Here is a 23652-nt window from a genome sequence, read left to right as displayed (position 1 = left end):
CGACCTCCGCTCCTTCCGGCGCGACCTTAAAACCCATCTCTTTAAGGAAGCGGGCCTGGCCTGAGGGGATGGGGTGGGTTTGTTATTATGACTTTAATTTTAAATTTGTACTATGGGCATTGTTTAATCATGTTTTAATAATTTTAACTTTTGTATCTGTCTTTTACGTATTGCCCTGTTAACCGCCCTGAGTCTCTTGAGAGAAGGGCGGTATATAAATTAAATAAATAAATAAATAAATAAATAAATAAATAAATAAATAAATAAATAAATAAATAAAATTATTTTGAACTTTTGTAAGGGGTGCGAAAATATATCAAGAGCGTTCTAGGGGTGCAGGGTATAGGAAAGGTTGGGAGTCGCTGTCCTAGAAGCACTGGATCCTTTACAGCAATGGTCTTGAACTTCAACAACTTTAAAATGTGTGGACATCCATAACCAGCATGGTTCAGAAACACTGCTTTAGAGAATGGGTGAAATAAAAACAAAAGCAACCAAATGGACATAAAGCTACTTACCAAAGTTACAGCTAAGATTATTTTGGTTGTTAATAAGGCCCATGGGAATATTCCAGCCAGCAGTTCTACCAACACTAGTATGACAGGACTTTTTTCCTCTCAGATTGGTCCAGTTGATTTCAGTGTCTATTTTCTTAGCAACAGCTACGGCAATGTAGCCTTTAAGTGGGAAACAAGAAGCAGACTCAGCATTCCTCGACTGAGAGTTCAAATTAGCTAACAGAAGGCAAGCATGATCCAGTGACTCCTTTACACCTTTTGTGAACTTTTAAAGAAAAGAGTTCACATGTATATAGGAATCCTAAGTATAAGCACTTGCTATTGAATTTAAAGCCATGGTTGCCATCTTAAAATGAGAAGATGCCGTGTTTTCCCAAAAAGACCTATCCCGAAAATAAGCCCCAGCTTGATTTTTATGTTTGCACCTAATATAAGCCCTATCCCCAAAATAAGCCCTGGTTAAGACCCCATCCACTCCATCCCACCATCTGGTTGCATGAGGTGGGGTGAGGCACACGTGCAAAATCAAGCTAGGGAACTGCCCCACGTGCCCCGTACCTACTTACCTCAGGACTGTCATAGCCAGGCCTCCCATGCCCCAACATCTGCCTCACCTCATGGCAGTGGCACCAACAACCCTGTCCAGCAGGAGCCCGTGGCTGCCACCAGTCCATTCTTCTGTGGCCACTCGCCTCTGCTCGCTCACGTTGCCCCCAGTCTCTGTTTCATCAGCAGAGGCCTTCAGGAAAGGCCTCTGCAGTGTGCTCCCCCCCTGGCCTCCATTTTGCCAGCAGAGGCCTTTTCCTGAGGCCTTTCCTGAAGGCCTCTGCTGGTGAGATGGAGGTCGGGGATGGTGGTGACAAGTGCATCAACCCAGAGCTCTGTTCTGGGCTGCAGAGGCTTTTCCTGAAGGCCTCTGCCTGCAAAACGAAGGCCGGGGGTGACATACATCAGTGATATGAGCAGCCACAAAAGAAGTGGGCTCCTGCTGGATGGGGCTGATGGTGCCACTGTGGCGAGAAGAGACAGTGGGGAAAAAAATCCCCCGAAAATAAGACTTAATAGCTCTTTTGGATGAAAAAAAAAATAAGATCGGGTCTTATTTTGGGGAAAACACAGTAGTACATGTAGTCCTCAATTTACAGCAGTTCATTTAGTGACTATTTGAAGTTACAATGGCACTGAAAAAAGTGACATGACCATTTTTCATACTTATGACCGTTGTGGCACCCTTATGTCACGTGATCAACATTCAGACGGTTGGCAACTGGTTCAGTTTTATAGGTTGCAGTGTTCCAGGGTCATGCGATTAACTTTTGCAACCTTTTGACAAGCAAAATCAATCTAGGGAAGCCAAATTCATTTAACAACATGTTACTAAGTTAATAACTGCAGTGATTCACTTAACAGCTGCAGGAGGAAAGGTCACAAAATGGGGCAAAATTTACTTAACAACTGTCTCAGCAAAATAAATTTTGGGCTTAGTTGTGGTTTTAGGTTGAGGACTATCTATATTTTGGCAAAAAGAGCAATTTTCTTCAACAGATTAGGAAAATAGGTACAGAAAGGTTTGACTAAGTTTAAATTGCCAGATAAAAGTTTAGATGCTTGCAGATCTCTTAAGTGGCAATATATTTACCTTTTGCAGCTTTTGTGGGATCTGTGCATGCAGCAGAATCGTCATCTGGAAGAAATAAAAGTAAACAGGATTTGGAGAAGTCACTTCAAGCTCACGCAATTTTCGTCTACTTTTGTCTGGACTACACATAAACCTAAAAGTAGATAATGCCAAGCGTATTTGCCAGATCAAGGGCTCCATTGTAGAATGCAAGTTATCTGAACTCAAGACATAATATCTATAATCCAGGATTGATAAAGCTGGTGAACAAAAAGATGAACTCAATTTCTATCCATCTCCTTACAATTTTGCAATAGGCCATGCATATTGCTCTTCAGTGATGAAGTAAAAGTATTAAATCAATTGGTGGATATGACAATGAAAAGGAAGAAAGACCATGCCTCAACTATGATCCAAGAACACTGGGCAGGAATGAGGTGACTTGGAACAGATTTTCCTCCTTTAGATCAGATGCCTGAAGGCATAGCTTTAGTGAAACATTGCTTTGTGATACCTAAGTTTTTCTTAGTCTAAAGCACAGAGCTAAAATGGCATGCCATCAGAAGTCATTTTCATGCACACAGTTGTGGCTTGATGGCAGTGAGACTTCCTCTGAAGACCATCTATTGAGAGACTAGTAGACTTGTTATGCAATTGGATGGCCACTATGAGACAAACTACTGGAATAAATGGGCCAGGTCACTTCTTATGTACTTACAACAGCTATTGATCTACTGAGTTCATACTTACGAGGGATTTCTGTCAATACTGGGACAAGGCCACATTTTCCTGCAGTATAGATATGCCCTCCATCCAAGGTAATGGCATCAGCTTCTCTTTTCTGCAAAGAACAATGCATTTTCTATCAGCAAACTCATTTCCTAATATATGTCTTTACATGGTTAAAATGAATCATTCATGTTTAGCAGGGATCGTCAGGTTTAAAGAAGAAAAAATACATTGAATAAGGGGGAGAATCCCACCAACATTTTGAATAACCAATCTTGTCTGAGCATACTCTGTGGGATAGAGAGATGATTGACCACTGAGAGAACAAAACTGAAAACTGGGCAGGGAAACAAGTGTCATATAAAAGGGCCTATCTGACAGGCTAGTATTATGTGAGAGTGCACTCAAGTCTGCCTGTTGTCATTTCTATATTTTTAAATGATGAGAAGAAAAATAAATCGTTATCTTCTTTGTTGCCTGCTGTTGGGTCTTCTGGTTTCCATATTTTTTTCCCAAAAGAGTGGGGAGAGATAATTACAGAAGAGTCAAGGTAAATCCAACATTTTCAGGATCTTAGTCCATAGAAATCAAGCTACAAGAATTCCTAAATTTCCAAAAATCTCTATAGAAATTCCAAACACAACATAATAGAAGGAATAATATTGACAATATTGACCTAACTGAACAGAGCAATAGAGGGGTGTATGATCTCATTCTATGGATGGATATTTTCTGGTTCACCTTGGGATTTAAATATCTCAGGGACCAACTGATGTCTCAGAAGAAATAAAATACAAAGAGGACAGGTTACAATTCCAGTCAAAATAAAACAAAGGGAGAAAAATAATGGAGAGACAGCTCCAAATGGAGGAGATAAAATGTAAACAGACCACTGAGCATGTTCCTTGGGAACAAAATGGCACCTGTATTGAGGACCGAGACAGCACAGTATGTGCAGATGTAAATCATGAACAGAAGCATCAGCTGTCCTTATACTGGTACTCTTCTAACTATTTCAATCATTCCCAGCTTAGAAAAATAGGGGTTATAATTCAACATATCTGTAGGACCTCAGGGGGGGAAACACTGCACTATGCACTCAGTGTATTGTTGCAAAGGCCTCTTGCCCCATATGAAAGACTCATACCATGGGATTCAATGGGTATATTCAATTAACATGTTCCAACAAAATCAAACTTGCTTGTTTATTTTACTAGAATCTTCTTCATAGATTGCACCCAGTACCCTATTTTTAAAAAATATTTTTTAACTAACGTGCAAATCTGGACTCAGTCACTATTTTCAAGTGAAAAGACATGTTGAAACTTCAAACACTTACTATGATTTTGACAAGGCAGCCTTCTGTAGTTTCTGCAACAGCACATTCAATGACACCATTGCTCTGTCCACTCCACACATCACATTTTTTCTGTTCAGCCTTGCCCACTGCACACCACACAATTTTTTCTGTGGTACCAGGATCTGGATCAGATCTCTCTAAAGGACAAGAAAATACCTCAGTTAACCAAGTATTTAGATTCCTCAGAATGTGGCAAACTAATTCCCGATATAAAAACCATGGCAAACGTTGGTGTACAATCTTTATGCTCTAGACTCAAATAAGGTTATTATTGTCTATTCACTACAATGTGAAATCACAGCTCCCAGTTCTTTAGCTGTTGATTTCTTTCCAAGAACCTATGTTGTTATAATGTGTTGATGGTTTTTCAATTCTGGCCTTGATTATTAGTGTTATGTTATTATTATATAAATAATGATATTCAACTGTCTTGATTGTTGTAAGGAAAATCAGCAAAACAAAATGGATAGGGAAAAGAACACAAAAAATGTCCTTTATTTACACTTCATAGCAGTTGGATTGCTTTTGTTCTAGAAGACTAGTATACAAGATAATTAAAGGGTCATTTGGCCATTTTAATAATGACAATAGCAGAAAAATAGTAGACATTACAACATTTACATGATCCAATTAAAACATACCTGTACTAAGAAAAAATTTAGACCTCTTTATTGTATGCTCGAGGTTTACATAGTTAGCTATTTTATTTAGCATGAAAAGGTTTCTGCTCTAGCTCCCAGATAACCTAAAACAGGCTGCCTGGCTCCTGGGGGTGCAACTTTTTTACCTCTGGTCACTTGAAAACTTTTTATTTATTTAGCATATGGCAGCTTGATTAAATGGTATACCCTTGTACTAAAAAAAAAATCCCAGAAAATGAAATAGGTACTTGCCAAAAGAAAAAAAAGAGCTTATATACTGTTATGTGCATTTTGATCTTTAACTTTGTATTTATACATTTATAAATTTCACTTCAGTTTATGTGTGCTTGTGTATGTATGTATAATACCTGCACATATACACACTATAGGTACTACACATGCACCCTTTCTCTCATACACACACTTATATAGAGCAAGGGAATGGGAGGACATGGTGGCCTGTGTTTCAGACTGGATATTTTGGAAGCTGTTGCCACAGTGTCTCAATCTGGACAGAATTTTCTTTGGTATCTGAGAGTCAAGTCAGCATGAGCACAGGAAAATTAAATGGTAATTTTCACTAGTGTGTCTCTGTGATCAAACTAACATTTAATGTCTACAAAATCTTTTTTCCCATCTGTCTGGAGTTCATTCCACATTATGACATAAAATGGGGACTGTGACGTTGCTGTAATAGTTTTTTCTCATGATTTTCAAGAACGAGAAATCTGGGTCCACACACTGACTTCTACTCTCCCATCCTTTTGCTTATGGTTTGCTATTATTACCCTTTTTATTACTTGATAACCAGCACTTTGAATTTCACTGGAAACATATCAGAAGCCAATGCAGTTTGCTATCCTCAGCTAGCCAAACAGAGTAAAATATGGGTCTTAGCCACAAACAAGTTGGACCTAATCCTGTTATAAAGCTGATGAGCCAACGCATAAAGGTTTCTACTTTGACAAAAGTTTACCATTTTCCTCATCACAGAGATTTTAGAAGCAGTCAACAGACTGAATTGCAATTAAGCTAGTATTGCTGATAGCAAGTGAACTAATTATTTTTAACGGTTTTCTAATGCCTCATTTTCGGTGGCTGGTGTTCATCATTGTGATTTCATAATGCATAACAAGTCCTGCCCTGTTTACCTCTTTTGAGATTCTGTATTGCAGCACAGTACTTAGGTCCCAGGTAAAGTTCAGCATCTGCTCCTTCAGGCACCTGAACAAGACTGACTGCACTGTCCTTAAACAGGAGATCTTTGCCAGAGTCACGAGGAGAGCCAAAAAGTTTGCAGCTTGATTGGCCTTGCTTGTTCTGTTCCTAAAATAAGAGAAAAATGAATCAAAGAAGAATGAGATGAGATGGAACATGAAAATGATTGGAATATTTATTTTATTTATTCAATTTGGTATAACTGTCCATCTCATTTTTACATGACTCTAAATGGCTTGCAATAAAAACAGCTGGGCATGATCTAACACCATCCATATAACTAGGAGATGGGCTTTAATCCACGCTCAGGGTCCCAGGCTCAAGCACAAAACCAAGCTTTCAAGTTCTCAAGAAAGGTCAATGGGTGGGGTGAATCTAATCTCAGAGGGGATGATGCTCCAAAGGACAGATGCCATAGTAAAAAAAGGTTCTCCTTCTGGGTTTCTGCCTATCTGATAGCACTCAAAGTGTACCCTTTCTGCCAAACCAGATAGGACTGGTAGAGACAATTGGAGAAAGATAATCCTGTATATAGCTCAGTCCAAAGCCACAAAGGATTTTCAATTGATAACCAGCACTTTGAATTTCACTGGAAACATATCAGAAGCCAATGCAGTTTGCGAAGCAGTGGTGTTATATGTGCCAAGTAACTGGCACCAGTAACTGCTTTCATTGCCACATTTTGTACCAGTTAAAGCTTTCAAATAGTCTTCAAGATCAGCCCCACATAAAATGAGCCACAGTAGACCAATCTGGATATCACAAGGGCATGACTGACTGTGAGCAGGGCCCCCTCCCCTTTGAGAGACCAGAGAGAAATTAGTAAGAACAAAGCATTTTGAATAATGCAACTGAAAATAATGAAAAAATCAGGAGCTACATTTCAGATAGGAAGTTTTGGAGAAGATTACTGCAGTGTGAACAAACTCAGAATTAAATTCAGAACTTTTTCTAAACCAGAGTCTGCAATTGAAACAGGAAAGAGAATGGTAGCATTTTGGCTTTATGTTAACCAAAATGTTCTCTGACCCACCACCTCTCCTTCCTTGCATATAATTCTGTTCCAATTCTCTTCATTCAAATGATTTATAGAATAAATCTTTTTAAACCTTTTTAAACACTATCAGGAATCAAACATGTCGATTCTCTTTTTCTTTCTCCATCTTCTTTTCCATTTACTTCTTCTTTCTTTTTATTTTGCAATTATTAACTTTAATGTTACAATTATTTGCTACCCTCAATTTATCTTCCACACAATGCTATTATTGTTCAAATATCACTCTCTTATTCATAAAGTGTTATGAAAGAGAGGAGTTCAGACGATGAAAACTTTCACCTGTAATTCTTCCATATTTTCTCACAATTTAGTTCATTTACAAAAGGAAATTGAATCAGTGCACTGTCTTTTAACTGAAACCTGTAGGAACCACCCATCTGAAGACATCCAGACTTCTTTGGATAAATCTGCTTGGGAATTTGAGCACAATTTTGACATGGTAGCAGTTTATTACCCTTCCCTTTAAAAGATAGTGGCAAAATTATTATTTTTAGTCTTTAGTATAGTGAAAATTTATACTCATTGTTTATTTGGCTGATTTCTTTGTGTGTAGCAATTAAAATATCAATTTCTCCATGAAATTATCACAATGATCTCATTACTATTTTTACTAGTGGGTCAGGCAAATTTTCAGTTATATTAAATTTATTAACCATTGCCCAAGAGACACAGTGCTATTTGCCAAAAGAACTTATGTTCTCTATCTGGCTGTGGTAGAAATGGCTCACAATATGAGGTCAGGAACAATTTAAAAGAATATTTCTTTGTTCTTTTTAAAATGAACTTCGTAGTACACAGATCAGTGAAAATAGCTTTATTGATGGCGTTCCCTTTTCATGTTATCATTTTCCTACTAGTAACTCTAATACATTATTCTTCCTTTAGTCCTTCATAAAATTTGAATTGAGACATACCGGTATGTGATATTTATTTTTGAACTTCGTTTTATAAAAAAGGAAAACTTGATACATACCAGCGCATAAGAGAGGAGAGCCCAGATTTTGTCTGCCCGGCCATCCACAGTTCGTGCCACCACAGCATGAGATGCCACTCTAGCCCAATGACAGGATTCATATTGTTCAACTGGCTTTCTGGTGCCATCAAGACAAAGTAACTCAAACTTGCTTCTTTCTTCTGGACTGTCAGCTGTGAAAAATGAAAGGGAACAGTGAGTGTATCTAAGAGAACAAAGTAGGCTCCATCATGTTGTTGTTTATTATGTCGCTTGTCTTATTTAATGCCCAATTATTTCAAATATGAAAAATAAAGACAATAGAAAAGACAAGAAGCAGAATGAAGGATAGGGATGCCAGTGTAACAACATTTTAGAAATCCTCACGAAAGGTCTGGGTCAAGAGCCAAGTCTTCAGACTCCTTTAAAACATGAACAGGGTGAAGGCCATTCAGATCCTGGACAGAAGGGGGTACCTCATTCCAAAGGGCAGGCACTGTAATGGAGAAGGTGCATTTCTGGGGCGCTGATAGATGGAATTGCTTAACTGAAGGAACAAAGAGTGCACCAAACCTGCCAAATTGAATTGGGAGACATGCGGTCTCTCAAGTAATTATGGGAGACAGGGAGTCTCTCAGATAACTCCCTATGCCATCTAGGGCTTTATAGGTAACAACTAATTCCTTCAATGACACCTGGAAACAAACTGGAAACCAGTGCAGCTTGTGATGTGAAGGTGTTACTTCAGTGCTCTAGCTGATGCATTCTACTAATTGGAGCTTCCAGGTGGCCTTCAAGGAATCCCCACTGCAATGAGACTATTATATGATCAAAAGTGGAAAGGTTTGACACTGCGCACAGTGGAAGAATAATTGGTGAAGGCTAAATTAACCTCTTTGATTAGAGAAAAAATATATCACTGGATAAAGCTGTGCAAAGGCCTTTCTGAATGTCACAGCTGACACCTGCTCATTTAGCAATAGCTATGACTCCAAGAAGACCCCTCCCCCGTATTGTACACCATCCTAGAATAGGAAAATGTAGTCCCATACAAAGTCAGAGATTAAATATCTGCAGATCTGGGTAGCCAAACAGCCACAACCACTCAGTATTAATAGGACTGAGTCAATTCCTCCCTATCGAAACCGTCACACTCCTCAGGCATCAGGACAGAAACTCAACAGCTTTTTTTGGCTGACCAGGGTTAAAATATATAATTGAATCTTATTGCCAGTACTGATTGTATCAAACCAAAACTAGTGGATGATCTCACCGAGTGGCTTCAAGTTGATTTTGAAAAGGAAGGGAGAGAGAATAGAACCCTACAGAACCATACACAGGAGAGGTTTAGGGAGTAATCTCCCTCTCTCCCCTCACTAAATTCAATTGGAACTAGTTCTGGAGAAAGAAACAGGACCACCAAAGAGTGGTGCCCCAATCCCCAACCAACAGAATCGTCTCAGTAGGATACCATGATTGACATATTGAAAGATCAAGGAACACAGGGATGATGCATCACCACCATCCCACCTCTGCTACAGATAATCTATAAGTGTGACCACAACAGTCTCATTACTAAATCATGGCTGAAATCTGATTGAAATAGAACTAGATAATCAGTTTTCTCTAGGATTCTCAATAGTTGCAAATCAAGAATCTTCTCAACAATCTTACATAGAAATTGAAAGTCAGAGGCTGTTTGATAATTATTGAAGACTGTTGGGTCCAAGGATGGCCTATGGGAAGGGGGGTGCATTACCACCTCTATTAAGGTAGGGGCACCACTCCATCCATCAAAGGGGTTGACACTACAGCATGGAGCCATCTGTTGGTTTCAAAACCCAGAAGGGATCCAGATGTAGTAAACAGGTAACTGAACTGATAGCACAAAGAGCCTTGTCCACTTCCTCAGGAGTCACTGGCTCAAAAGGAGTGATACAGTACAAGCCCTGGCACCTCTCTATTTCAGGCAGCAACTAGGGCCACAGCTGAACTGCCCACCAGGAAAACTCCAAGCTCTCTCTGGAACTCCACCTGGTTCATCAGTCCCCTAGGGCAGGTGAATCAAACAGGTCCTGTCTCCCTTGCATATTCAATGCAATACCATTTTTTCTCTTTCAATTATAGACCATCATACAATATCATAAATTGGTTTTGACATTCCTGTTTCAAAACCAGTTTGTCACAAATTCTTGTAAGACTGTTGTTCAAGAAATTTCCACATTTAATGTGCTTGGTACACTTTGCTTAAACACATGTACAGTGTTATTATATATATATATATATATATATATATATATATATATATATATATATATATATATATAGATTTCACAGATCTATAAAAAAATGCTAAATAAGCTTTCTCTGGAACCCCCCTACAAAGATAGAGTTGAGGACCCAATAGATGAGTACTTAATCAAATGAAATCCACCTGCAAATAATCATAGGTTTAAGCACTTATTAGTATTTGAACTTACAAGTTAGCATTTTCCCAAATTCATACCTAATACGATTGCCTCATTCACAAAAGCCACATCTCCTTTTCCAGACTTCAGACACCTTATGAAAAAAGGATAAAATATTAGGAAGGAGGTGGTGGTTAAGTATTACATTTCTTGCATATTGTATGATGCTGTCACCAACATTTCTGCTTTTTCAACAGAACAGAAACAACCTACCCAAACTGCCCAAATATGGATATCTAAAGCCAATGAGGCACTGGCTTAGGGCACCAAAATTTGGGATGCGCCAATACTGCCCCTATTCCCAAAACAAAGGTGATTCTAAAAATACAAATCTTTACATTGATGGAAGGTAGCATCATCAGTCAATGTGACCTAAGGGCATCATATACCCTCCAACAAACACTGTAGACACCATAGTTTAATTATTGTTTCTTACCAAGAAAATGAATAAATATGAACTGAATAAAGAACTTTTACAGGAAATAAGGCAGGAGGAAGACAACTGATTTCTCTCTGGTTAGGCAATTTGTCCATTCTAGCCAATATTGTTCAGACAGACTGGCAGCAGTTCTTTAGGATCTTAGGCAAAACACTTTGCCATTAGTGAAGACTGAAAAACAGAACCGTGCCTAGTTGAAGACCCTGAAATCTTTGATAAATAAGATAATCAATGAATTACCGACTTACATCTTGTTACAAGTAGTCCTCAACTTGCTACCACAATTGAGCTGAAAATTTCTGTTGCTAAGTGAAACAGTGGTTAAGTGAGTTTGGCTCATTTTGTGACCTTTCTTGCCATGGTAGATAAGTGAATTACTGCAGTTGTTAAATTAGTAACATAGTTGTTAAGTGAATCTGAGTTCCCCATTGACTTTGCTTATCAGAAGATCGCTGTGATGGCTTTCCTGGTTACTTCCCTGGACGATTCTCCAGACAGCACTTGGGATGAGAAAGAACTGGGTCTAGGGACATGAGGGGGGGGAGAACAGAGATTTCCAGAGGCTCCGAGCCAGAAACGGTGAGGCCAAGCATTGCAGAGCAATCGCAGGAGGAACGACAAGACAAGCAGACAGCTGAGCTAGGGACAGGAGAAGTACAGCTGCATCTGGAAAGCCCAGAGGCTTTGGGCAAAGAGGGTGCACAGCTGAAGCTAGCCAGTGGAGATGAGGAAGAACTGCCTCCTCCTCCCAATCTGAGAGCACATAAGGCTGAGAAGAGGCAGGAGCAACAAAGGTCAGCCAGGCTATTTGCAAAGTTGCAGCCTCACTCCTCTTGATGGGATGCACCAAGGAGTGACTAGCTCAGTGTGTAGAGTGAAACAACACTGGGAACAATGCACCTGCTTCCTTTTGGTGCATTCTTTAGCCACCGTAATTCTTCCTTGACTACCAGACCTGGATTCGGTAACTCGAACTTCAGATTGTGCCTCTTGAATTAAGGACTTGCCTTTGCCTTGCAGACTTCTCTTTTGCTTTGCAGACAAGCCCTTGCCCTATGGACTGGTGTCGGGTTTTCCTTGAATAGCCTATTAAACTCTTTGGGGCTACTGCTGGTGTGGATGTGAGGAATTTCAGGCAAAGACTATTTGGGGCTTGGGAGGCCTCATAAAGGCTTCTAATGCCCATGGAGTGTGTGTGTGTGTGTGTGTGGGGAATAAGATAGTCACAGAAACTGATCATATGACCCCAGAACACTGCAACTGTTGTAAATATGAGTCAGTTGCCAAGTGTCTGAATTTTGATCATGTGGATGCTGCAAAGGTTATAAGTGTACAAAATGGTCGTAAGTCACTTTTTTCAGTGCCATTGTAACTTTAAATGGTCACTAAACAAACTGTTGTAAGTCGAGGACTACCTGTACTGAAAAAGGAAAATCTGGGCAGAAATGGATGAAAGGCAAATGGAACATATATGTTCCAAAAGATTCACTATGGATAACATTTATCCAATAAAGGAGTACTGTACTTCTACCATGTAAAAATACTTAGCCTACTTCCCAAAGATGCTTTTTCCTGAGGCAACTGAACTTTCTTGTTTTTCTTTGAAAACATTTCGCTTCTCATCCCAGAAGCTTCTTCAGCTCTGACTGGATGGTGGGGGAATGGAAAGATTTATACTCCTTGCAGATACTGAAATGACCACCTGTCTGCAAGGAGTATAAATCCTTCCATTCCCCCATCATCCAGTCAGAGCTGAAGAAGCTTCTTGGATGAGAAGTGAACCGTCTTCAAAGAAAAACAAGAAAGTTCAGTTGCTTCATGAAAAAGCATCTTTGGGATAATTATGGATGAATGAGAATCTCCATAGACACTTAGCCTACTTCCTGGTGCAGACAGTAACAGGAGTGATTGTTGAACTGGCTGTATATTGTCCTAGTCAGCCATCTAATTGTAGGCAGCTAATATATTAACAAATAGAAGCAATAAACAAGAGCTTATTGAGTATTCTCGATGGTAATACTGCAGTTTGAGGAAAAATGATCAGCTGAAAAACATTTATAGCACTCAGAATGAAGAAGGAATAGTGGGCGCTATATAAATAAATAAATAACAGGCTGGGAGCATTGTAGAGCACACCAGCAGTGCTTTGCTGCATGCAGTGGAGGATGGTCAGGGGTATGATCTACAACAAATCTGAGCTACTTTCCAGGAGCAGGAGGGCTACTAACAATCTGAGATTTTAAAGAGCTCCATGCAACACTAGTTCCATACTACACATGCAACATGCATCTAAAAGAGGCTTGACTTGCATGACCATGTGCCTGAACACACTCTGAGGACAACATTGCAACATCATTTACCCACCTCTGCAATGTCTATAATAAAGCTCATGTATATGTGGCTTTGGGAACTTTAAAATGAGATTCTGCATATTATAGCCTCTGAATGATATTGCTCTTGTCCCCACCTTATTTGATGATCCCTTGTTTTGCCTTCATTTCTGTCACAGTTTTTTATTTCTTAATTAAATAGTCCTTCACAGTGCTTTGATTCTCCCTCCGTGAAGTGCCATTTCTCTGTTCATAACAGCAAAGTGAATGTAGCAAGTCCTTTTTTGTCTATGCACAAATCTCTCAGAATTCAGTTCCCATGGGACCTAAGAGCCACTGGAGATTTCTTGGGATAGAGGGAGGTGTTATCAAAGCTGCTTTGCCAGCTTCCTCCCCCATCTGAAGAAATGGCTGATGGGAAAAAGAAGAACAGAAATTTTTGGCTCAGTTATGGTCGTACATTGAGGACTACCTGTATATGAAGGCTAAAGGGATCTGCATATCACCTAAGAGGGAAATGGAACAATAAGATCGTAATTATCTCTTAAATAAAGGTTGGAACTCTTTCACATTTTTAACTTTAGTTTTTTTCCTTCTTTTTCATTTCCTATATTTTCTTATTTTTTCTCTTTCTCTTTTCTTTTTCTTTCAAGTTGTTTTTTATTCTATAAAATAATCTTAATAAATGGAAATTTTAAAAAGGTGAGTTGAATATGAGGGCATATACCGTTATAAAATATATTTTGGAAGGAATTATAGAAGCATGATAAAAGTTTACCATGGCTTATGGGGGAAAGCATGTGTCACTTACTGATAAGCTCCTGCATATCCGACAAAGGGGTCATTCCAGTCACAGTTTCCAGCACAAGCAGCGCACAGATTTGGTACATTTTTGACACCTGGGACACAACTAACTTCAAAAAATCTTCCTACAGCTATAAAAAGAAATCAGATGGGTAAGTCATTGACAGTTCTTCATTAGCAGCATACTATTTGAGAAAGTATGGTCCCTACAAGGTTGTATAAGTAGACACACTTTTTAGATCCTGTTCTGTAACTACATAAGGCAATAAAAATGTATGGCAATAAATAATATTGTTTTATATATGGATCATTTTACTGTAGCTGTGTTTATATGAAAAGAATATATGGAAAAGCAAAGAAAAAGAAAAGCTGAAGAATTATTAAACACACATACACATGACACAGTTTTCTTTTGGAATAAACAACTTGTGCAGAGTACAAAAAAGAGGGTAATAAATTATATACCAAAGAAATTAAGTATATAAGAGAAGAAAAAAAAGAAATTTGTGTAAAACTGGTTTATAGCCATACCATTCATTCAGCGTCTCCATATAACCATATATTTCTATGCTTGCAAACTATCCTTTCTTTATCACACTCAGAACTGCTTCATGTTTTGTTCTTTGTTTTAGGGACTTCAACAGATTATACAAAACCCCTAAACGTCATAATATCAGCTTCATGATTATGACAATTCACAATTCACACTTTTATAAACTTTAATGGCGCCAGACTCATTGATTATTCTCTGGTATCTTCTTAGTTCCTCCTGTAATATAATTTATTTCAGACAATTCTGTCCAGGATAAATAATGTCTTAAAGGAAATATTGCCCTTACTGGGAGGCTTTCTGAATTTCATGAATTTAAGCACTATGCTTTCCTTAAAATTATTTCCATTATGAATAAAGCTGGTAAATAAATCACTGAGGAATTATTCAAAAAAGGACTAGTTGGACCAGGAATAGAGGCTTTTGATATAAGCTTGCAAAAACTTCAAACTAAAGGGAATAGAACTGAAACTTTGGTTCAATTTTTGATATAACTCTATTCTCAATATGAGCACTTGCTAAAAGCCAAAAAAACTGTTATTACAAGAACTAGTAGAGATGTATTTCTACATTGTACAAAAAAAACATTACAGAAGGTTTTTGTGTCATTTGATATACATGCATGCAATCCCCATATTCCATTTGATATACATGCAACACAATTCCCCATATTCCATACTGAGATAGCATTCTACTCTTTCTTGTCTATCTACTGTAGTTCCCCATATGAATTAATCCAAAACTATCCACGACCTAAATTTTATGTCCAGGGTGGCCTGCGCCCTCAGCCTGAAAAGCTGATTGAAGTCATGACATTAGGGAAATCTTCTGCAGTTGTGAAGTGAATATCCATTGTTCATCTCCTCTTTTTTTCTAGTTTGTTTCAGAAATTTATCATATCTGTCCTGGCTCTATAAGCTGTAAACAAAGTATTATATACCCAAGGCAAGAGACAATTATTACATTTAATCTATTGCTTGTTTACTTATTTATAAAATTTAACTCGCCCACCTTATCCCTTCTTACAATTAGAAATATCCTGCAATATATTCTCCATAATTTCTAAAAATGATAGAAAATGGGCAAATTCTACTACACAGAGCAAGCAGATTTAGCAGAGATCATTTAACCAATCAATTGGATTTTTTCTTTCTGCTTTATTTTGTGTATTAGGTATTATGCCTGTATTATAATCTGTGTTTATTAGAGTAAACCTTAGTTACTAAACTTGTCCCAAAAACTCAAAATAAAACTCCAACAAGATTTTAATATGACTACATAATACATATAATGTGTATTTATAGTGAAGTGTGTTAATTTTGTTACAAATTGGTTACTGTTCAAAAATTTTAAGTATATCTGATTAACATGACTAGATCTCCAGTAGCCACTGAACAACATAGATCATTATAGGATTTGGGCTATAGTTGACTCTCTTTGAGCTCAACTGAATCATAAAGTTGCTATTATAGAGATAAAATGTACATTGTCTTGAGGTCCCAGAGAGATATGCATGGGAAGGATGGATGGATGTTAAGGCACCGGGTTAAAAAAGCAGGAGACTGTGAATTCTAGTCTCACCTTAGGCATAAAAGCTGGCTGGGTGCCTTTGGGCCAGTCACTTTCAGCCCAACCCACTCACAAGGAGTGGGAGAGAATAGGAGAAGGAATGTGTGTACTCTCTACCTTGAGTTATTTGTAAAAATAATAAAGACGGGATACAAATAAATAAAATAAATATGAATGTAGGTAGATGATAAATAGACAGATAGACAAACAGAGATATAGAGATTTTTCTTACCATTTTCCACAGGTTCCGTTTCTGTTCCCTCCCACTCTAGCAAATTCTTTTCCACAAGTGTTCCTATTGGGAGGTTCCAGCCTGCAGATCTTTTAAAACCAGTGTGACAAGATCTCTTCTTTTTGAGATCTTCAAGTGAAGTAATAGTTCCTACCTTCACAACAGCAATGGCATGATAACTAGTAGTAGATACTGACAAGATGAGAAGAAAAAAAATCAAATATAGGTTATAGCCATAGTCTCTGCCTATTTCCAAAATAAATTAAGCACTGTTTAAGAAACACATTTTATTATCATGGGATATCCTATTCTATAGAGGAAACAGCTAGTTATATTAAACAAAATATATATTTAGGAGCGGGCTGGCCAGTGTACTTCTATGATAATTGCTTGTAATGTTAATGGGCTGAAACTATTTGTATAAATGAATCAAATAAATTAAAGACTAAAACACCATGACTGTGTTAAGGTGAAATTGATTACGGCAAATGTAAAACATGGAGACTGTATCTTGAAAAAGAGGAAAGACACGCTTTCTCTTTCGATCAGTCCAGAGGACTTCACCAGTTGGGGGCTCTGGTCAATGTGGCCCAAAGAAAACATCAGGCCACCATCGTAACTAAAAGAGAGGAAGGAGTTGAAATTCTGAAAGGGGATTTTTTTTAAACTGACTTAGTTTCCAGAACTTTGTGTGCAAGAGTCTGGCAGCCTAAGGCAGAGCATAAAAATCCTGAGCATGTGAAATTATCCTACTGCATCCTTGAATCATAGATCCAAAATTCATCTTAAATACATCTGGAGTCTCAGAAGTCAACACCAAGAAAGGGTACTGTGGTATTTCTCAAACTTGACAACTTGAAAATATTTGGACGTTAACTCCCAGAATTCCCAGGCCTTTCTGGAGAATTCTAGGAGTTAAGTCCACACATCTTTATGTTGTCGAGTTTGACTGGACTAGAACATAAACCTGGCATGCTGCAAATCCTCAAATCCAGTCCCTGGTGGCTTTATTTGAGTGAATTTCCAAATGGATTCTGCATGGTGAGTTATAGCAACCCACATATCCAGTTTAATTCATATTAGCAACTTTTACCTTTATTTCGTTATCGAACTTGGAAGGGCACTTATCTATCCTACAAAACTGTGGTTGGCAAATATCAACAATATTATAACAGTAAAAATCCAAGATAAAGTCCTCTTATTAAAAACACAAAATATCTATGCTGTATGTCTACCCCAGAACTTCCAAATTAACAGCCTGGCCCAAATGCCTGGGGTAGAGCCAGGTTTTCATGGCTTTCTGAAAGGTAGTATGGTTGGAGATACCCATACCCTGAGCAGGTCCCATGACATAAAAGGGCCCACTTCACCTCCCCTCCCAATGAGCAACCATTGGATGAATTATGCAGCCTCTTTACATTTTCAGATCAATCCTATTAAAATTTACCTCCTGAGCCTCTTGTATGAAGTTCAGCTACAACAGGCTTTAAATAATAAGGGTTCAAGCTTGCTTCTAAAATAAGACCAGCATCTAAAGTGATGGCATCAGCTTCTGAGTTCTAAAAAACATAACAGTAGGATAATGAGAGGATATTTCTTTCACATAAAATATGTCACAAATGTATGACAGTTGTATCTCCTTGTTTCTTACTAGATCTGGAAATGACATGACTTCCTTTTCATTCACAACATGTTTGCCATGAAGAATGATAATGCTATCTTGAACAGAGCACTGGGCCTCTAGGTCAGTTGATAATTTCATGGGTTTCTGAAATTGACTTCTGGCCAAAGTCAGGGGCATTCACAAAGGAGATCACGAAAATCAGGATGATGGCTAAAACTGTAAGATTGAAGCTAGGCCCCTTTATTATATGTTGAAGGGGAGGGGAGGGGAGGGGAGGGGAGGGGAGGGGAAAGGAAAGGAAAGGAAAGGAAAGGAAAGGAAAGGAAAGGAAAGGAAAGGAAAGGAAAGGAAAGGAAAGGAAAGGAAAGGAAAGAAGGAAAGGAAAGGAAAGGAAAGGAAAGGAAAGGAAAGGAAAGGAAAGGAAAGGAAAGGAAAGGAAAGGAAAGGAAAGGAAAGGAAAGGAAAGGAAAGGAAAGGAAAGAAAGGAAAGGAAAGGAAAGGAAAGGAAAGGAAAGGAAAGGAAAGGAAAGGAAAGGAAAGGAAAGGAAAGGAAAGGAAAGGAAAGGAAAGGAAAGGAAAGGAAAGGAAAATGGAAGGGAGGATTTAATCCCATGATCATGATGGCCTTTTGACTATTTAGACTAGGGGTCCCCAACCCACTACCAGACCATGGACCATTTGGAATTGGGCCACGTGAATGGCTAATTGGAGTGTGCGTAAATGCGCAGCTCAGCTTGCCCAAGTGGCAGCCCGGTGGGCACTCGCGTGAATGCACCAGCCAGCTGCTCACACAAGTTGAGCTTTGTACATGCATGCCAGTCTACTACTCACTCAGTCTAGTTCCCCTCTCCCCCCCCCACATCTGGGCTGCCAATCTGCAAAGGTTGGGAAACACTGATTTAGACAACCCTCTGCAGACTTTCTGTGGTCAGCATTTTATTGATCTAATAAATAAAACATGCAAGCAATGAATGGCTGTCGTGAAATCTGAAAATTCAATAAGTGGACAAAAACTATTTTATACTGATTGAATCACTTCAGTATATGTCAGTTTTCCCATCATCCAAGCACATTTTTCCAAATTCTCTTTCCATGTATGAGATTCTACTTTCTATATACTTGCTCCTATTTTATTTCTCTCTGGAACCTTCCAAATCAACCATTCTTTTCAGGGGGAAAAAAAGGTTGTTTGAACAATGAACTCAGGAAATTTCCCACTTCCCTATCCAGCCATCAGTGGTCACTTACTTTAATAGCAGCTATGCACTCCTGGTGATCAGTCTTCCTCACACAACCCAGTTCTGGAAAATCCTTGGATTGTCGTTGGGAAAAGCATTCCCTCTTCAGCCTTAGGCATTTTTCCTGCTCTTCATTGGATACTGTGCACCATCTTACGGAAGAAGATGCAAAACACAGAGCTATGAAAAGAATGAAAAGGGTGCAGATAATGTTAATGTGCTTAAACAAGAATTGATAGTTCTGCCTTACTGAAGCTTTTTCTACAATTAAATACATATGAAATCAGATTAAAAGGGTGACTGTGGACTGAATTCATTTTTATTGACTGTAGAGATGATATTTTTCACATCTTGGACAAGAATATCTGGACTTGTATTTCGGTTGCCACTTATTGAACAATGTCACCTGTTATTTACAATCCATTTTTATATGCAAGGTTGGTTATATTACTAATTTCATAGAATGAGAAACAACACATATTTTATATATAGAAAATGTATCTTTTTTTAGTTTCTAAAAGGAATTCCTCAGTTTGAAGATTTGTCAGCAGACACTCCTAAAATCCAAGTAAATCCAATTTCAGTTTAAGGTCACACAGGAAGAGCAGAGTCAGAGAAAGAAAGTTAATAAATGAAATTAACTAGAAATAAAATTGTGGATACTGAGTACCTAAATATTTACAATTATATCATTATTATAAAAATAATTTGTTAAGGTAAGTGATAGAAAAAATAATTGCACCTTTTTAGCAGTATATATAGATTAATTACTGAGAAAATTTTTATAGTTTGCAAAATAATTTAGAAAATGTCTTTGGGCTTCAAGAAAGGATATTTAACAGTCATTAAAGCAATTTAAATGCAATTAAGATTGAAGACAGACCAAAAACTTTGCAAAGAGTCAAACTGGTAACAAAACATTAGAAAGCAACAAATACTGGGCAGAACAGGAACATTCTTATTATTGTACAGAAGTTAATCAACGAAGATAATCTATTCTCCTTAGGGAAGAAGTACTTAATCCTCATGCTGCTACAGAAAAGGCCATGTCACACATTTTCATCTAAATTCTCTAATTCACGGTCCCCAGCCCCTGGGCCACAGGATATTCGTGACCGGGCTGCACAAGTGGTGGGTCGGTGTGCACACACATATGCAGTTCAACTTGCAAAAGTTTAAGAACATGCTGTAAAAAATTGCTAAGAAAACTGCAGCAACTAGTCCATACAGTCACCAGAAGTCAAAAATTGACCTGAAAGCACACACCTACCTAAAGGATTATAAGGGTGTAGTCTAAAGTATTTTAATTATCCCTGTTGGCATTTGTCTGATTTAGACTATCATAATACATTCAAAAGGTTTCCAAGCTATAGCTAGTTGCATATAATCTTGCCCAGTAATTAAGATTTTCTTTTATGTTGTGCACTGTTCAATAACTTGCCCATCAAGTTCTTCAACCAACTTTCAAAAATCTTATTCCAAGTTATGTACTGTGTTGTATTGTTTCCTAGGATAATGGAAAGCTAATACTATTTAGAGCAATTTCACTATCTGTTTGGAAGTTGAGTTATGGCAACTGGATTTTTTCTTTCTTTCTTTCTTTGGAACATTTCACTGCTTATCCAAATAAAGACTTCTTCAGACAGAAAAAAGCTATGTGGATAAGCTGTGAAACATTTCAAAGAAAGAAAGAAAAGAAGTCCAGTTGCCATGATTCAACTTCCAGACAACTCTAACTGGATGACTGAAAATCTTCATTAACATATTTCACTATTATATTTTTTTACAAATATAGGGTCAATTTGCATTACATATGCATATTAATCCATTACATATTTGTTGTTATTCAGTCTCTGTTGAATTACAGCTGTTTTGCAGTAATACATTTTAGCAGACATCACGTGTAAACTCATGACATGAGGTAATTTTCATATTCTCCATTATACTACAAATGTTCATTATTGGAACCTGTACCAATGCATGACACATGAAAACATACAGCCTTTGAAATACACATTATTGATCCCTACGCTATCTCTTGCTATTAATTCTGATGGTTATGAATATTGTCATTTGAATTGAATCTGAAGACCTATGATCATCTGTTCTGCAAAAGAACTTTTGTCAAGATTTTGATAAAATCACAGATTACAGGAAGATTGCATTAATCTCCCTTTATTGACACCCCACGTTTGTGGTTTTCATTTCAGCTCCCAAATTTGCACTGATTTTTTTAAAAAAAATGTTGGCATATTATTTACTTCAAGGAACAACATTAAGTTACTGATAGAGCTGAAAAACTCCCCATTCTGAAATTTAGGAAAGCCACTGCCTAATAACTTTCCAAAATTTCTGACTTCCAGATGTGTTGCATAACATATCCTATTCTTTTCAGTCCACAAAAATCACATTATAAAATAAATAGAATGGGTTTCTCAGACTCAGTTTTACTTTGTAACCTGTATAGAAGACAGAGATAATAATAGCAAGGACAAATTGTTAAGATAAGTGTGTCTATTCAGTTCCATAGCTGCCCCTTCTACCTATATTTTGTTCTAATCTCACCAGGAAAAAAGTAAAAAAGTATTTGCAGGGATAATTTAGATGACAGAGGAACAATTAACCAACCTATCTCTTATTCACCGTTTCTCTCCTACAGTTTCTTTTAGTATGCAATCACCTTAACTTAGAAATATTTCTTAAAGTATCATCACACCCTAATATTCCTTGTTCAAAGCACATCTTCATCATAATAATAAAAATAGTATTTTTTCTTCTTTTGCCTTTGAATTCACATCTAATTAAATAATTTATGTATTATTCCCCCTTTCAATCTGTATGAAAGCATAACTCCAAGTTCAGCATGTGCTTAAACTAAAACTTAAATCATATTTAAAAAAGTATATTTGGCAGAATTCTTGGAACAGATCCTCAGTTAAAAACAAAATTTTTGGGAGGTTTTGTTTTTTTTTGCAGTTTTCTAGTTCTTAAAAAAATATTTGAAATAAGGTAGTTGGAGTAGCATAGTGCGTAAGGTGCTAGACGGAAATCTATTTTCAGGTCCTCATATGATCATGGAGTATGCTGAGTGACTTCATACTAAATTCTCCTCAGCCAAACCAATCTTTAGTGTTAGTGAAAACATAAAAGTAAAGAAGATCCCATATATGCCAACCTGAGTTCTTAGAAGAAAAGGTGGAAAATAAATGCAATAGAAAGAGAAAGAAATACTCCACAGAATTTTTAAAACTAGTGCAGAATGTTCCCCTTTAATCACCTCATGCAACTCTGTTAGTCTGCATTCACTTACCCAGCAGCCCAAAGGACAGAGTGGCTTGGAGGGCAAATTTCATTTTTCCCCCTCTGGTGGCTTTCAGGAAAGGTGCTGCAAAGCTGTCAGTCACAGACTGCTTCCACAGAGTCTGTGAAGGCTGTTGACTCAGCTGACTTGCCTTTATATAGAGAGCCTGGACTCTGCAGGGTTAGCAGAAGCAGTGACCCAACAGTGTTTGTCCTTCCTTGTTTCCCAATAGTGCCTGTCTCCTGTTCTACCTCACCAGCCTACTTCAGGGAGAATCTCACATTGGCACAGAATTCACTGCATGCCCTGAATGGAAAAAGGGGAATTCAGCTTCAGCTGGGAATTTCCACATCATTTAAATTCTTCCTTTACCTGAAACTCAATTCTATTAGCAAGGACACATTCTTCCACTCCCATCATTGCAATGACATCTATGTATGCCTGCTGAAGCTGTGACTAAATTTTGCCTACTTATGCAACAGCTTCACTCTATTAAAAGTCAGAGATTTAATTTCTGTACAACTAGGACTATATCCTAAAAGCAATATCCATTATTGATGGTTCTCTGTTAGGGGGCCTCAAGATAGATATTGAAATGAGCAAAGGGTTGAAAATCAAGGAACCCTTCCTTTCCTTCCTTCCTTCCTTCCTTCCTTCCTTCCTTCCTTCCTTCCTTCCTTCCTTCCTTCCTTCCTTCCTTCCTTCCTTCCTTCCTATGGTTTACTCTTACAAGGCAATGCATTCAAAAGTCCATTGTGGCTCTGGACTTGTTTCAAGTAGGAAACAAATTATTTTTATGTATTTATTTATTTCGCTTCCAACTGCTATCTGATTCTGAGCAGCTTATAATTCTACCGTGCGTAAACAGGATTAAAGTAATTTAGACATAACCAAATAAATAAACAGCATTGCAGAGTAATATATTCCAGTGCAGAGGACCCCATGGAAACCCATATGTAGGAATATAGAGATGCTATTCTTTTCTGGAATAACAACTTTTCAAG

At 37.8% G+C, this 23652-nt stretch overlaps 1 protein-coding gene across 1 annotated transcript in view; it reads right to left on the bottom strand.

Annotated features, from left to right (window-relative positions):
• The window catches only part of TF (transferrin), a 33299-nt gene extending 10423 nt beyond the window's left edge, over nt 1-22876 (bottom strand). The window contains exons 1-12 of the mRNA XM_083364999.1: nt 22658-22876; nt 19358-19527; nt 17933-18044; nt 16486-16677; nt 14142-14265; nt 10600-10655; nt 8115-8287; nt 6018-6192; nt 4205-4362; nt 2887-2977; nt 2158-2202; nt 519-677 (exon numbers count right to left, since the gene is read on the bottom strand). Coding sequence (XP_083221125.1) covers nt 519-677; nt 2158-2202; nt 2887-2977; nt 4205-4362; nt 6018-6192; nt 8115-8287; nt 10600-10655; nt 14142-14265; nt 16486-16677; nt 17933-18044; nt 19358-19527; nt 22658-22700 — 1498 coding nt within the window. The 5' untranslated portion in view covers nt 22701-22876. The remainder of the gene's footprint in view (nt 1-518; nt 678-2157; nt 2203-2886; nt 2978-4204; nt 4363-6017; nt 6193-8114; nt 8288-10599; nt 10656-14141; nt 14266-16485; nt 16678-17932; nt 18045-19357; nt 19528-22657) is intronic.
• Nucleotides 22877-23652: the final 776 nt, after the last annotated feature.

The sequence above is a fragment of the Vipera ursinii genome, assembly GCF_947247035.1.
Source record: "Vipera ursinii genome assembly, chromosome: 5".
Lineage (NCBI taxonomy): Eukaryota > Metazoa > Chordata > Lepidosauria > Squamata > Viperidae > Vipera > Vipera ursinii.
Note: the sequence above shows the minus strand (reverse complement) of the source record. Positions and strands in the feature narration are given on the sequence as shown.